This window comes from Gracilinanus agilis, chromosome 2, assembly GCF_016433145.1.
Source record: "Gracilinanus agilis isolate LMUSP501 chromosome 2, AgileGrace, whole genome shotgun sequence".
NCBI lineage: Eukaryota > Metazoa > Chordata > Mammalia > Didelphimorphia > Didelphidae > Gracilinanus > Gracilinanus agilis.
In genome coordinates, this window is record NC_058131.1 from 334,477,262 (window position 1) to 334,494,241 (window position 16,980).

At 42.1% G+C, this 16,980-nt stretch overlaps 1 protein-coding gene across 2 annotated transcripts in view; it reads left to right on the top strand.

The window, feature by feature from the left end:
• Positions 1 to 5,596: 5,596 nt before the first annotated feature.
• Positions 5,597 to 16,980, top strand: part of HM13 (histocompatibility minor 13) — a 34,292-nt gene continuing 22,908 nt past the window's right edge. For both annotated transcript variants that reach the window (XM_044661537.1, XM_044661538.1), the window contains exons 1-3: positions 5,597 to 5,866; positions 11,799 to 11,897; positions 15,543 to 15,625. In XM_044661537.1, the coding sequence (XP_044517472.1) occupies positions 5,669 to 5,866; positions 11,799 to 11,897; positions 15,543 to 15,625 (380 nt within the window). In that variant the 5' untranslated portion in view covers positions 5,597 to 5,668. The remainder of the gene's footprint in view (positions 5,867 to 11,798; positions 11,898 to 15,542; positions 15,626 to 16,980) is intronic.

The following is a 16,980-nucleotide window of genomic DNA, read 5'->3' on the forward strand; positions in this document are numbered from 1 at the left end:
TACCTTCGTAAGGCCCTTCCTTCATAAAATCTCTATGAGAAAGTTAACATAGGTGCTATTATTTTCATCCTGCAGGTAAGGAAACTAAGGCTTTTCTGGAAGAAATTGATTTGCACAGTGCCTGACACATAGTAGATGCTTAACAAGTGTTTGTTGACTGATTGACTGCCATTTTGGCAGGTGAAAGATGAAATGACTGAGGAAATAAAGGTCTGGGTTTCTGAGACTTAACAATTTATTAAGCAATGTATGCTAATGGCCTAGCAAATCAGGACCCTCAGCTTTGGCACTGGATTCCAAATAAAGTTAAAGACATTTTTGTGCATTAAAAACAATTAAATGAGACCAATTAATTAAAAGAAAACAATTAACTGGGATACAAAATTAGGTTATCTTATTTCTAATTGAAGGAAAGATTAAAGACTTTCCAGTTAGGAGGGAGAAAAAGAGCTTCCTGAAATTAGAAAATAAAAAGATGTCCCACTCCTCCCTTGCTGCCCAGTGTCTGTATTCAATCAAAGGAACATGGAAACAATAACTGATTGACCAGACAAGACATATGGGTTGCTTTAAATGTATCCCTGCATCAGTCTCTGGATCTAACTAGGTTTCTGGTCGGCATAATCTAGGTCCTCATTTAAGGGTCTCTAAGTCACAGGGAAAGATGGTCCAGCTTCCCAGTCACCCAGGATAGCTTCAAATAGTTCAAAAAGGTTTCCTCTCAGTTCCCACAACTGAATAAAGTTTTCTCACAAGGCAGAATTTGGACTAGACTCATAAATAAATAGAAAAGGAACTGAGCTAGCTCCAGAATTAAGATACAAGATGGAGTCAGTGTGGTTCACTCAGTTCCCTCTACCTTCTTCTAATTCCCTCACCATGGTCACAGCTTATAAATGTCTGGCTGGGTCTTGAACCTTGAGTGTTCTGGCTCTCATTTAAGTCTTTCCACCAAGCTGTATTCTATCTCAACTTGAAACCTTGATCTGTACATTTTAAAATACTGTAGTCATGTGACTCTCAAGCAAGTGCTCTCTTCTCAAATTTTTTATGGCATATGGCCCAGATCTCTCCTTTGAATTCATCTAATTCTTCCTTGTATCATGGTTTTTTGTGTCAGTCTCTCCTCCCCTCCCCCAGGAATTTATAAGCTTCTTGAGGGCAGTCTTTTTTTTCCCAGTTTAAATTTTTTTATTTTAATAACAAATTTCCACATGAATTTTGTGAAAGTTATATGATCCAAATTGTTTCCCTCCTCTCTTCCCTCCTTGCTGAGGGCAGAGTCTTTGCTATATCTAGTTTTGCATCTCACACTACCACACAAGATCCAGAACAGAATAATTAGACATTTGTTAAAATCAAGAGCTGGACTTGAGGGGGGCAGCTAAGTGTCTCAGTGGATTGAGAACCAGGCCCAGAGATAGGAGGTCCTGGGTTCAAATCTAGCCTCAGACACTTCCTAGCTGTGTGACCCTGGGCAAATCATTTAACCCCCATTGCCTAACCCTTATTGCTCTTCTGCCTTAGAACCAATACACAGTATTGATTCTACGTTGGAAGGTAAGGGTTTAAAAAAAAAAGAGCTGGACTTGAAGTACCAGTGTTACTTTGGGTAAATTAATTTCCCTTCTCTGAACTTGTTTCCCCAGCTACGAAATAAAGGCAGTGGAAGAAAAGGTCTTTAAGGTTCCTCCCTGTAAATGAGAGAATCAGATTACATTATTACTGATGTCTCAAAATCCAATGCTCCTAAAAAACTAGGAAATGATGAGGATTGTGTAATTAGAACCTGCTCTCCTGGACTTCAGCTCCCAGCAAACCACTTTCCTCCTCACCTTAGGTGCTGATGTAGGGAGGATATAAGTTTTGTGTAGCCCCGCATCTGACTCTCTTCCTGTAATCCGCAGCTGCTGCCAGTGGGCTTTTTGAGCAGTAAAGAGAATTTATTCACATGGTCTTATTTTTGTTAGATAATTGGGTTTTTATACTTCTATTTCCTTTTTATTCCTTCTACTTTAAGTGATTATTAATAAACTTTATAAAATATAATACTTGGACTACTGGACATTAATTTAAATCTTAAAGGATGAAGAAATCTGTGACATTCTTACCACTCTAGTCACCCAACCTGATGATTCAAATAAAAAAATCCAAGCAACCTCTCCTCTTCCTTTGTACAATCTCCCTCCTAGTAGCATTTATATAAGCCCTTTAAGGTTTGGAAAACACCCTCATACAGTTAAGTAGATTCCTGATTTGAATTCAAGTCTTCATCTACTATGCCACCTATATGGCTGCTATGTACTAAACGGAGGCAGGATATATTTTGAGTCCAACTATGTCAAATTATAAGCCCCAAGGAGCAGCTAGGCAGCTCAGTGGATGGAGCTCCAGGCCTGGAGACAGGAGGTCTGGGGTTCAAATCTGGTCTCAGACATTTCCTAGCTGTCTGACCCTGGGCAAGTCACATAATCCAAATTGCTGGCTCTTACTGCTTTTCTAGCTTGGAACCAATACCTAGTATTGATTCTAAAACAAAAGGTAAAGATTTCAAAAAATTTATAGGCCTCAGAAGGAACAAAAGCCATATATAGTTTCCATCAATGATGAACTTGGTTTCCTTTTCTGTCAAATGGGCATAATAATAGTTGTTTTATCTACTTTAGAAGGTTGCTGTAGGAATAATGAATGAAAGTTAAAAGTCCTAGTTTAAGGTTGTATTTGCTGAAATTCTTGACCCAGACTTCTTGATGTCTCTCCTTAGAAACAAGACATGATTTGGACAAAGCTAAAATAAGAATAATAACACTGAAAACAATAATTTACATTTTATAGCATTGTAATGTTTACAAAGCCCTTTATTTGCAACATCTCCAAGAGGGATACAGTGCAAGCATTATTATATCCATTTTATAGGGGAATAAACTAAGACTTGGAATAAAGCAATGATTTACTATAATGTCTTGAAGCTGGAACGTATCAGAACTGAAATTTGAACACAGGTCTACTGATGCCAAGTCTAGTGATCTTAATAGGCCACCTTGATTGTGATACAGGTCTATTTGGATATATAAAAGACAAATCCAGTGGAAACTCTTATTGCAGGGGTCCAGCCCACACAGGTCCAGAGGTCCCTTGGAGGATGATGGCATTGGTGGAAGAAGAAAGGAAAATGATAGACAGAGTTTCTGCCAGGCATCACAAAGACTGCTCTGATCAGGCTTGGGCTATCTTTATTTTTATACACTTTTAAGATTACACATGGTTGGCATGGAATTTCATTTTCAGCATACATCTTTTCTTAGAGAAAATTAATAAGTCATACATTAACTTTGTTACTAACAACTTTTCATTCTCCAGTAACTTTCAATATTTTCAAAGATATGTTTGACATGTTTCCTAGGCTACAGGATTAACAAAACGGTTCAGTGGGGTGGGACACACCAGTATTTTCACAGAACAACTTCTCTATTTTTCATCCATTGTCCTTCCTATGTTAACATATGGAATCAGGGATTAGGGGAGGCTTGGAAACAGCCCTAGCCTGTTATTATGCCAACTCCTGTACATGGGAGTGAAAAATCCAAGTACAGTTTTGTTAGGGTTTATAATCTTTAGCATTAACTCACTATCTACTGGGTAGTTATGAAGTAACTTTTTAGGGGAATTTCTGTATCATTACATGTAAGGGTGGGGTTTTTCTGGGAGACTATAGAGGCCCTAGGCAACCTTCAGCTATTCTTCTGTATTTCCCTGGGGTTGAATAGTGTTATTGATCATTATAATTCCAATAATAGGGTGTGTTAGTAAGACAGGGGTCACACAGGATAGTCTGAGTGGGTAATTCCATCCTCCCTGAGGCCACTTTACAGTCCAAGGATCCTACGTGCGACCATGTTAGACAGGGTGGGTTTGATGGCTCCCTGAATCTTATCAATGTAATAATGACCAACCATAGTTCCAGAAGACTGATGATGAAACGCATATGTTATCTGCCTCCTGAGAGAGAGGTGAAAGATTCGCTGTGTAGAATAAGACAAATTTTTTTTGGACATAGACTATGTGGAATTTGTTTTGACTGAATCATATATGTTTGGGGTATGGTTTTCCCCTTATGTTCTCAGCTGGAGGGTGAACAATTGGTGTGGGAGGATGAAAAGGCAAGTTTTTACTTACTGAAACAAATACTCACTAATAGAGATAGAGTTTATTGATTTGTCTTGTTGACTTATCCAGAGAAGGTAGGCACTCAATATTTTTAATGCATAAATTATCCTTTTTGGAGTATCCAAATACTTCCTGAATTTTCCTGCCCCAGTGGCTTTGCTCATACCATCTACTTTATCTGGAATGTCTTTCCCTACTAAGGCCTATGAAAACTCTCTTCATCTTTCAAGGCACAGAAAAAATGCCACCTTCTTCTAACCACCTCAGGAAGCATGAGGATGATATTTTATATATTTTGTAACTTTCTCACAGAGTGCACAATAGTATAAGTTGTTTTAATCATTGAGAAATTATGATAAGATGTTCACAATACAGCTGACCAGTCCATCCCTGTTGTTTCTGTGAGACAGATAAGGCTCTTTTATACCCTGTCTTAAAATTAGAGTTTACATTGTTTCTAGATCTGATGAAGAGAAATGGGATCGTTTAAAAGGCAAGATGCAAAAAGAGTGGAAAGGATTTGTAGGGAGCCTGTAATAGTGAGGGAAAAAGTATTTAGCCTCTATAATAGAAGCTGAAATATAAAAGGCTTGGGGTGAGATAGTAGGCACATGAAATTTTGGTTTTAACAGATAATCAAATAGTTGATAGGAGGTGAAAATGAAGGATTAAGCTATTTAGAGATAGAAGGGTTCTAATAATGCTCTAATGTAACCTCCTCATTTTATAAAGGAAGGCGGTTGCCCAAGGTCAATCACACAGGTAATAATAACAACTAACATGTACATAGTATGTTAAAGTTTGCAAAGATGAACTTCAGATATTCGTAATTTCCTTTGTTTCTTACAATAATCCTTTGAGTACCCTAAGCAGTACAGGTGTTGTTCTCTTCTCCATTTTACAGATAAAGAAACTGAGCCTCAAAGAGGTTAGGCAAATTTGTCCAAAGTCACACTACTAATATCAGGGGCAAGATTTAAACCCAATGTTCCTGACCCCAAGACCATTATGCCACATTGATAGTAAGAGGGAGAGACTGAAATCAAAGAAGGGCCCCTGACTGCAGATCCAGTGCTCTTTTTACTACATACACCATGTTACAATTTGGAGGGGATGCGCAGAGAGTAATTTGCGAATTACAAACACTAGACCTTTGGAAGTATCAGAAACTGAGATTAGGTTCCCGGTAGAGTGTGGCGTAGAGGCAGCGTGGCCGCCCTCTCCTTCTCCCTCATTCCCCATGCTCCATCCCCACCTCTAGGCTTCTGCGTCCGATTCTTGGACCAGATCCGGTTGCTTAGCAACGCTGTCCTCCCACCCTTTCCCCACCTCCCGGCATCAAGCTTGTTGCTAGGAGGCGGGTCGGCGCATGCGCGGCGTTTAGCGGGACCCAGCACGTCACATCCTGTTTCTTTAGGAGAACGTGGCCTTCCCCTCCTCTCTTCCCCTCCCCTGCAGTGCCGGCGGCGGAGCTGGAGCCGCAGCAGCCGCAACCTCAGCCATGGACTCGGCCCTCAGTGAGCCCCACAATGGCAGCGGCCCCGCCGAGCCCTCCGTAGCCCCTAGTACGACCAACGGCACGGCGCGGCCGCCCTCCACCCCTGAGGGCATCGCCCTGGCCTACGGCAGCCTCCTGCTCATGGCGCTACTACCCATCTTCTTCGGGGCCTTGCGCTCGGTGCGCTGCGCCCGCAGCAAGGTACGTCTGGACCCTGCGAAGCCCGAGTCGGTACCCCCGCCCCCCAACCCTCCGCAGCCTTGTCGCGGGGCTGTGAAGCTCCGCTGCCCTGCACGACCCCTCCCTCTTTTTCCCTGGCGGGGAAGAGGGGGGGTAGACCCACCCACCCCAGCCTTTTCCCTCCCACCCCACCCCATCCCCGTTGCCCCATCCAGAACCGGGACCACCACCGCAGCCTTGAGATCCAGGCCCAGCCGCAGCCCAAGGTCCTAGGTCTTCATCGAGCCACCGCCCGGAATTCCACCACCCACCCAAACACATGTTTAGACTATGACAGACCCCAATTCTGGAGCCACACCCCATCAGACACAAACCCCCACACAGTTGCATACACACATATTACATACAATAAGTGCCCAGCCCCATATACAAAACACAAACACCAACACACATCCAGATGGTTCCCCAACCTGCCCTTGACAAATGCAACCAGCCCCAATATTGGCACACACTTCCCCCAGTCACCCTTAAAAGCTCCAGTGTGGCCTTGAGACCCCTGAACATTTCCTTCTGGTCCCTGAATTCTCTAAGATAGGTCCTGTCCCATACTCATCTTCCACAGGTACTCAAACTGACCTTGGCTTCTCTTCTTTTGGCCTCTGGCCTAAATTTCCTCCTCCCCCTGCAAGAATAGGTCCGACATAAGTCCCTTATGAGACAGAATCAGGCCCTGGTACCTGCCCAGGTCCAACCCCAATCCTGAATTCCCTTTCTTCTGGTTGTGAGAAATCCCAATATCATATGATAAATCTTCTTTCACCTCCCCCTAAAACATACACCTCCTGTTTACATGGCTGAGGATTCAGGGCAGTCCTTGTCTACCAACATGATCCATTTGGTATCCAGAGGCTATATTCAGTCTCTGCCTTGAATTTCATCATTCCCCCAATTAGCCCTAGCTAGCCTGCCTTTTCCTGACTTATGGATCAAGCTGCTCCTGGCATCCTGTCCATCCCTCAAGTCACCTTTTCTATCCTTTTTAAAGGCTGCAACTCTATTCTTTCTCCCTCCCTCCCTATCTCCAGGCATTCTTTAGCCACAACACCTCTCAACCTTTTCTCCTCTACCATTCAATCCTCTCTGATCCATGTCTATGATATACCAAAGTTTGTTTCTGTCCCACCCATCCATTCCCCACCCCCATTAAATTTATCCTGGTTCCTGGCAAGCTGACCCTATCTTCTGTGACCTCTTTGCATCCCCTTCTATTTTTTTTCTAAAATCATACCACCCTACATCCCTGACCTTCATCTTTTAAATTTCCATGCCTAAAACACAATGTAGGCCAAAAGCTACTCTCACTCCCTTCTGTCTGGTCAGCTGAGGATCACAGAACTTCAGGTGAACCCTTCTCCTGCCCTAAATTGGCCATTCTCAGAAAAGACAGACAACTGAACTGTTTCTAATCTGGCTGCCATTCTTCCACATTCTGAAGAGATAGATGCCTGAGCTTTCAGAATAGTAGCCTGTTAAAGAAACAGCTGGCATCTCCTTCTCTTATTCCCACCTCCTAAGACCACACTCCATTGTGCTGCCTGATGACACCATAGGAGAATTCTTAGTCTTTCTTCCCTCCCAAGAAGTTCAAGCTCGTAGCTGAGTAAATGAAGGAAGAGCAATAGTGGTTATAATAGAATCACTCTAGCTTGAGAGGAAAAATAAAAAGAGGCATGGAGGTGACCTAGTTTTCTGTACTTTTCCTATATCTTTATAACAATAATAATAGCTGCTGGCATTACTTTAGAATGTTATGATTTACAAAGCTCTTTCAATGGCCTAGAGGTGGAGTGTCCAACTATCATTTTCACTTGTTTTACCTATCTGGAAACTGAGACTCATCAAGGTGATTTGACTTTATCATAGTCAAAGCTATTAAGGGGACTTGAGCTTTGATCATCTGACTCCAGGCATAGAATATTCTCAACTTTCAGCATACTTCTGGTTTCAGACATCTCTATGTAAGCCCTTAAGTGCTCCTGTTAACAGTGATATAGTAAAAGGATAGACCCACATCAGAAAAAACACTATAGAAGAAAGATAATAAGTACCTTAGGTGTTGAGGGGTAGTTATTCCCAATTATACGGGACCCTAGGACATAAAGCATTAATGCTATATGGGACCTTCAGAGAGCTAATCCAAACTTCTCATTTTACTGATGGGGAAATAGAGGCCCAGATGTGAAATGACTTTTTCCAAAGTCATATAGCAAGTCAGTGGAAGAACTTGGGCTGGAACCTGGGTCTCCTGAGTTTTCCATCCAGGGCTCCATTCTCTACACTCCACTGTTCCAGCAAAGCCTAAAACCTCAGGGCTTTACAGTGAGTTGCCAATTCCTGTTGCATTTGTCAGAGTCTAATAACTGCTTTTAGGTTGCAATTGGATGCTGAATTCTTGCTGTTTATATCAGGGTTTCACTAATTATGTTTGTGTTTCATAAGCCAGCACGTATTCATAAATGTGCCTTTTTAAGACCTCCAACTTGAATTGGTTCAGAAACCTAATTTATTTTCTGTGGCATAAGGAAACTTCCAGATAAAATCCAACATCTGAATTGCCAGCCAGATTTTAAAATAGTTTCTCTGATATTATCAAAACTCAACATAAGAAAACTGCAAATTTATAATAATTTGGTTCATGGAGAACAGTACCAGACTTCTACCCATAGATCAAGTTATGAGTTTTATATCAATTGAAAAAGTTGCAGTGTAGTGGGACAACTAAGTGGCACAGAGGATAAAGCACCAGCCCTTGGATCAGGAGGACATGGGTTTAAATCTAGCCTCAGACACTTCCTAGCTGTGCGACCCTAGACAAGTCACTTAACCTTGACTGCCTAGCCCTTGCTGTTCTGTCTAAAATTAATACTAAGATAGAAGGAAAAAAGAAAAAATATAGTAGGTCAGAGATAGGAGGACCATAGAGACCACCAAGGCTCCAACCTCAATATCAGAGGAGGAAACTGAGGGTCCAAAATTTGAATTGAGATTATACTAGAATTTTTTTCTAGGCTTTCTCTTTCTAAGAACAACACACTTGCCATTATGTCATACTGTCTTTTTCAAATTATATCTCCAGTATTGTCAGTTGGACTCCTTTCTGTAGACAGGTACTAATCTGTCCACACTATAAGCTCTATACAAATTTTAATGAGTTTAAGGAATTTACCTGTAATAACTCCGTTTTTCAGGTAGAGAGAGCAGCAGAGAGGATGAAGACCTTGGTGCAGGTTACATAATAAGGCAATGTCAAGGATAGATTACCGGCTTCCTAGTCTTTGCCGCATGGGAGAGGGGAAAAAGGAAGTCCCTGTGATGCCCAAGTTTGTCTTTCTTCCAGTAGGGGACGGCATACTCAGAGCAGTGAGTTCTGGGGTTTTTTGACTGTTTTTTTTACCCATCCTCAAACTTTTTTAAGCAACTTCAGGTTATGTGACTCAAGTCCTGGGGGAAAAGATGATGTGTTTTGAGGGCATTACCATTGCCCCTGCTTTACCACCCACCCCTACCCCGCAATGTCATCCTCCTAGCCACAGAAAAGTAGTCAAAGGCAGACTGGGAAATGCCCTGCCCCAAAGAGGCAAAAGTTCTATTCTTGTCTTTACCAAAAGTCATTGTATGGTGTAAGCATCAGCAAGTCACTGCTCTCTCTGATGTAATCTCTCAATTAAGGAAGAAGGTAAATGCAAGGCAGTGAACAAGATCATCTCAAAGCATCCCACAGGTTCAAAATTTAGGATCCAGTGCCTTCCTCCTACAGTACCCTTGGATCCAGGGTGTTTCTGAGGCCTTCCTGCCCCTTTAGAGTACACAAGTTTAGATCCTCTTCTTTCATCCCAGCAGAGCTGGCCTGATCCATGTGTCTCCTCCCCATTCTGAGAGTGGACCATCTTCTTTTGGCCAGAATGGATCTGATTACCTGTTTTGGATCAAGTGATTAGTAGTGTTTCCCAAAGGTATTTGTGCTATTGGAGGGAACAACACAAGATTTCCTTGTTGGTGAATTTCTGGCCTCAGCTATAAGCCAATGGGGCTGATGAGAACTTTCCCCAAGGCACTGGTCACATGGTTTGCTTGGATAAGGATATGGCAAGGAGGTATAATTGGAACACTAGATTTTGGGCAGAAGTCCTGGGTTTGAATTTTGACCCAGCCCCTAAACTACTGTGTGGTAGAACCTCTCTTAGCAGGCTTCTGCTTCTTCCTCATGTGTTCAACAGTCTAGTCAAACTGATCCTGAGTGCTGTTTCATATACATGATATTTCCTCTCCTGTCTTAGTCCATTTGAATAACCTAGCCCCCATGCCTGGGGTACTTTTTCTTCACATCCATCCATTCAAGGCTTAATTCTAGAGTATATGCCTTATAATTGAGGCCTGTATTTATTTTGTATTATTTTGTTGTCTTTTATATTTACTTACCTGTGTACTTATTTCCCCTCCCCCCCTCTCATTATCTTCCACCCCAAATACCCCATGATATATAAGCTCTCTGAGGCCAGAGACTTTGATTTTTGTCATTATATCCCAGGGCCTATCAGATAGTAAGTATTTAATAAATATATATTGAATTGAGAGAATTGGATCTAAGGCTTCTTCCATTTTGAAATCTCAAGACCCTCTTAAGCCTAATATTTTGTTTCTACAGTCCTGTCTTAGAGCTGGAAGGAACCTTGGAGGATATTCCATTCAACCCTGCCTGGCATATGAATCTCCACTTCAGCATCCCCAATAGCTGGTCATCCAGTGATGGGGACCTCATTCCTGCACAATTCATTGTGGCATAGCTCTGATTGTTAGGAAGTTCTTCCTTAGATCAAACTAAAAGCTTCCTGCATTTCTCCCAATCCCACCACCAATAAACCCAGTGCTGGCCTTTGGAGCCACACAAAACAAGCCCTCCCGGTGACAGATATTTGATCACACAGATTAAGTCTCCCCTGACTCTTCTCCATGATAACTAGCTCTAGTTCCTCCAGTGGATCTCTCTTAAAACATGGTGGCGTCCATCACTCAACATAGTATTGCAGATATGACCTAAGCAGGGCAGAGGATAGAGACACCTTGTTCACCTTGTTCCACATGTTTGACCTCTGTTAATGCAGTGTGAGGATAGTATCCTTTTTGCTGGCCTCTTTACACTTCTGGTTCATAATGAGTTTGTAATTCACAAGGGAAATCCCCTCGCAGGTCTTTTTTCACATAAATTGCTTTATAACCAGAGCTCCCCATCCTATACTTTGTATCGATAAAAAGAAGCATCCTGTAGTGGGAAGGATACTGGACCAGATTTTAAGAGGTCATCATTTCAAGAAGTCACCCCCTATTTTACAGAGAAGAAAGATGTTAAGTGACTCGTGTAAAGTCACAAAGCTTAAAGTAACAGCTTTGAATTGAACAAATTTTGGAATTTGAATCTAGACCCTCTGACTCATAATACTGCTTTTTTTCTGCTATACCAAGCTGCCTTTAACCTCCAGAAGTTTCAGCTTCCTTCTCTATAAAATGGGAATAATTATCCTTACAATCTCTACCTCAGGATTGTGGTCAGGAAATCATCTGAAAGTAAAGTTTTCCCTGGCTTCATATTTAGGATGTATGAGAGTTTGCCCTTTGACATGTGTGCCAGAGAGGACTGCTCCCCTCCCCCTCTCCACACACACCTATAGACATTTCTCATATCACCTGCCCCTCTGCCCAGCCACCCAATGAAAGCACTACCTCCCTACCCTGTCTGGGGTAAAGTGGGGGACTCACATGCAGTATGAGGGTTACCATCTGGGCACTCCATCTCTAAAAGGCTCACCATCACTGCCCTAGGGACTTCTCCCCCTTAAAAGCACCTTAGAGGAACACCTAATTTCATGATAAACCAATGCCCTTCTTCTGATTGCAGAATGCTTCAGATATGCCAGAGACCATTACCAGTCGAGACGCTGCCCGGTTTCCCATCATTGCTAGCTGCACACTCTTGGGCCTCTACCTCTTCTTTAAAGTGAGTTTTTTACTTCTGATTTGAATACTTGTGTATTTCTCCCTACTTTGACCCCCAACCTAATATCCTTCCAGAACAGTGGTTCCCAAACTTTTTTGGCCTACTGCCCCCTTTCCAGAAAAAATATTACTTAGTTCCCCCTGGAAATTATGAAACTATTTATTGAACTCAGAATAGAATGTAATACAAAAAAATTGTGGCCATCACCAACTCCCTGGATTGCTGCAGCACCCACCAGGGAGCGGTGGTGCCCACTTTGGGAATCACTGTTCCAGAAGCTCTAGGTTCAGATTTACTTGGAACTGGTCCCTTCGTGATCTGCCTCCCACTTCCTACCTCCCTGGGAAATGTGGAAGAGAAAGGGCTTTTGAAGGATCCATGTCACAAGGACTTGAGAAGATAAATCCAACCAAGGGCCCTCCTGAGGGCCAAATGTAGACTTTGCCACATGCTATGTCTCTCATGATTAGGCAGGTATGAAAGGGGCCAGATGAACTGCCATAAGTATGAGTGAGGAAGGGCTAGAATGAATAGATATAGATATATAAACTTGTGTCTTGGGAAATTTAATTCATCAAATATTCATTAACTACTTTATACAGGGCCTGATGCTTGGCATTGGGGCATGTGGTCAGGTGAGACATAAAAAGTAAAGCTTTTGTGTAGTTTTCAGATGGAGGGTGAGGAGACAGTAGCAAGAGGTAGAACATAGAACCAAGATTATGAAGAGAAGTTTGTAAGAGGAACAAAGTGTTCTGTAAAGCTGGAAGAAAGAACAGTAATTTGCCTGGATAGCAAGCAAATGACATTTGAGCTGGAAGGAAAGAATGTGCAAGACTATAGCTACTATGTATAGCAGGAATGGCAGGAGTAAAGGAGCAGAGCAGAGTGTAGCAATGACTGGTATTGGAGTCAGAGACCAGGAAGGAGAGCCAAGTTCTCATAATATGAGGTCAGAAGTCCTGGGCAGCAGTGTGTCTGGAAGGTCTAGAGCAGAAGTTCTTAACCTTGGGTTCTCTCCATCAAAGAGACCTTAGATAGGTTGTAGGCAGTCATGAATTTGGATGGGGGGAAATTACATCTTTATTTTAATATAATACATGTAATGAAAAATATAAAATGTACAATAATATTAATATATAATATAAATGATGTTTCAATATAATCCGTTTCCTGTGGAATTCTATATATTTATGCATTTGAAAACAATCTGAGATGGGATCCATAGGCCTCATCAGACTGCTATCATGTTCTGTGGCCCCAAAAATGTTAACTCTTGTTTTAGCAGGAAGAGGCTAACAAGGAAAGTATTCATACAAAGGGAATCTAGAACAGAGAAAAGAATTGAGGAGTTACAAAGATTAGATGATTAAATTCAATTTCATAAACACTTAATGAATTCCTACTTTGTGTAAGGAAATGCTGGGAAACCTGGATTTAATTCTAGATAATAGGCTACAATGAGTGATGCCATAATATAGTTGACATTAATATAAAATGCTTTCTTTGTGTCAGCCCTAAAAGGGATAGAAGGAATGCTAAGATTTTCATGACCAGCTTTGCAGAAGAGGTAAAGTGATTTATACAAGGTTCTACAGCTAAGACGTGGCAAAGCCAGCACTAGAAAGAGTCTAGATCTACTGACTCTTAACTTGAAGACTCTTCTTACTGTCCTAAGCTGCCTCCTTTGCATAATGAAAAGGAGACCATTGGGGAGTCTGTTAAGTTCCTAGGGAGAGAGTGACTAGTCACAAGACAGCCATTATCTTATATTGAAGGCAGCAAACACAGGACAGGGGAAAGCATACTGATCTGGGTTCCAATCCCTGCTCTAACACTAGCTATACAACTCTGAACAGTTCATTCTTGCTCTCTTGCATTTCCCTGACTAGTAAAATGGAGAGAATAATATTTGCCCTACCTACCACAAGGTTGTTTAGAAAAGCATTTGTTAAACCTGAAAGTATTATAGGATGGGGAGTTATTATTGGCTAATCTACCAGACACCCCTGGGAGATAGGGAAAGCCAGGATTGCCTTGAAGGGAGAAAGGTTGGGGAGTTTACTATTTACTGGGAGCCCTGGGAGCCTCCTTCCCTTCCCTATTGCCAATATTGAGTTGCCAATGTGAGCTTCCCCCAGGGGAGAGAATGATGAGTCAGTGGTGAATGGGAAACTAAGCTGTAATGTCATGCTTATTGAGTTGCAGTTCCTGAAGTTCTCAGGGCAGACCTCATTGGTTCCATTCATTTAGATATCACCTCTCACTGAGTGTACAATCTCTTAGGAGAATAGGGAAAAGCCAAAAACACAAATAACTATGAATAGGGAAAACTGAAATGAGAGCAGAGAAGTAGTCCAGGAAAAGTATTCTGAGAAGTTTGAGGAGGAAAGACTTCTACTGGGGAGGGGTGGGTTAAGGGGTGCTGTTAGGAAAGACTTAATAAAGGAAATAGCAACTGTGTTGGGCTAGTAAGCCTCAAAGGAAGAGAGAGACTTAAATGGAGATAAGGCTGGGCAGGAGAGCATTTTTAGCCATGGGGAATGGTAATGAAAGAAAGAATGGAGACAGAAGATGAGAACAGGGGAGAACAAATTATCCAGTTTGGCTGGAACAAAGGTGTATTCAAAGGGGGAAAGTAAAAGATGAAGGCAGAAAAAGAGAGGCTAAAGTTAGATTGTGGAGAACATTCTAGGCCAGGATCCAGGTATGTTCCGTTTTTGTCATTGCATATTTGGGCACATGTCCTATCACTCTGCTAAACCGAAACCGTCATCTCCTCAAGAGTGATCCTGGGGGGTAGCTGGGTAGCTCAGTGGATTGAGAGCCAGGCCTAGAGATGGGAGGTCCTAGATTCAAATCCAGCCTTAGACACTTCCCAGCTGTGTGACCCTGGGCAAGTCACTTGACCCCCATTGCCTACCCTTACCACTCTTCTGCCTTGGAGCCAATATACAGTATTGACTCCAAGAAAGAAGATAAGGGTTTAAAAAAAAAAAAAACATTTAAAAAAAAAGTGATCCTGGATCAGTTTTATCTCTGTGTTCCTCCTACCCTTCAAGCACATTATTTTGCATGTAGGAGGTGCGACATACATAAAAACTCCAATCCATGCAGTGACCAGCTTCTCTACAAAAGGGTAATGGACTAGAGGTGCCAAGTAAGGCAAACAGTGGCAGACGTGATCAGGATGTTGGTTTGTTTTGCTTAATTACACTTCCTTTTAACAGGAGAGGGTTCAGTTGAAATGAGGGAAGAATCATTGGAAGTGATGGTAATGTTTAAAGAAAAAGAACCAATTTATGCATCTTTTTAATAGGTATTAAATAAAGTTAGAAGTGGAGATGCTTCTTTGAGTAACACTAGGATGTATCCTCCAGGCAACCCTGGGTTGGAGTTTTGGAGAGCCATATTTTGGTCTCTCTCTTTACTCAGCCACAGAAGCCACAGGGAGCCAGAGGACACCTTAGATTGCCTAAAACCCTTGGCCCCTTCCTGCTTTTCCTGCAAGAAGTGTGGTAATGCCGGGCCTGAAATTTTAACATGGTTAGTAAGAATGGGGACCAAGCCTTGGCTCTAATGGTGGCTATTGGGGAACATACTTTCAACCACTTGTGTGTGTGTTTGCTTCTTTTTCTACCTCAGATCTTCTCTCAAGAGTACATCAACCTCTTGCTCTCCATGTATTTCTTCGTGCTGGGGATCTTGGCTCTCTCTCACACCATCAGGTAATAGAGACTAATTTTCTTCATGTGGGTAGCTGGTTTTTTTGTTTGTTTGTTTTCCCCAGGGATGAATGAGGGATATTTACAGCCTTCTTCCCATTGTTGTCATCATCCACAGCAGGATTTCACATTGTATAGTCAATCTAAAATTCACAGAGCACTTTCCTCACAATAGCTCTGTATTGGATGGAGTGAAAGCATCCCACTTTACCAGTGAGGAAACTGAGCCTGAAAAAGATAGTTTCTTGTTCAAGGCACACAGCTGGGCAGTGTGAAGAGCTGGGAATTCAAGCCAGCGTCTCTCCTGGTCCAAAGTCTAGCACTCCACACACTGTCTCTCATGAGCAAATATTTATTGAGCACCTACTCTGTGCAGAGCTCAGGGCTTTGTTCTGGAGATAAATAGCAGTCTCAGCAGAAGGCAAGGAGCGTGTCAGAGCTAAAGGGAGCAATAAAAAGCATCTAGTCCAGCCATTATCCAAGTGTGGTCATGGGATCCCAAGTCCCTTTCAGAAGGTCCATGAATCAAAACTATTTTCATAATTATACTAAGACATTTAAAACTTAATACAGGAGGCAGCTAGGTGGCTCAGTGGATTAAGAGTCAGGTCCAGAGATGGGTGATCCTGGGTTCAAATCTAACCTCAGACACTTCCTAGCTATGTGAGCCTGAGCAAGTCACTTAACCCCCATTGCCTAGCCCTTACCACTCTTTTGCCTTAGACCAATACACAGTATTGATTCCAACACAGAAGGTAAAGGTTTAAAAAAAACCAAAAACTTAATACAATAAATATTGATAGATCCACATAAACAAAAGCTCTTTCAAGGATCCACACTACATTTTAAGAGTGCAAAGGGGATCCTGAAACCAAAAGGTTTGAGAATAGCTGATCTAATCTGACTCTTTTACTAAACCAAAAAGGAAATTGAGATCTGCTTAAGGTTACACTGAGTTAAAAGTAGAGCCAGGACCAGAATCCATATATCCTGATTCCTGATCCTTTTTTCACTACACCCTGTTCCCTTAAAGCACCTTCTCAAGATGCTCTGGGGATAGCAACAATTCTTCAACCTAATTTAAAGAGTGAGGGGTGTGTGTGAGAGAGACAGACAGACAGACAGACAGACAGACAGACAGACAGAGGAGAGAGATGAGAGAAACCTCATCTCCATTACAACTTAAGAAGCTGGGCAACCTGAAGAGCATTTCCTGTTTTCAGTTTCTTCAGGTCATGTTGGTATCTGGGCCCTTCCCAGACATTGGGGGCTTATTTCTAGCATTTCTTCCCTTTCTAGAAAAGCACCAGACCTTAATTTCAAAATATTTGGGCTCATGTGTCCTGCTTCTTCATTTG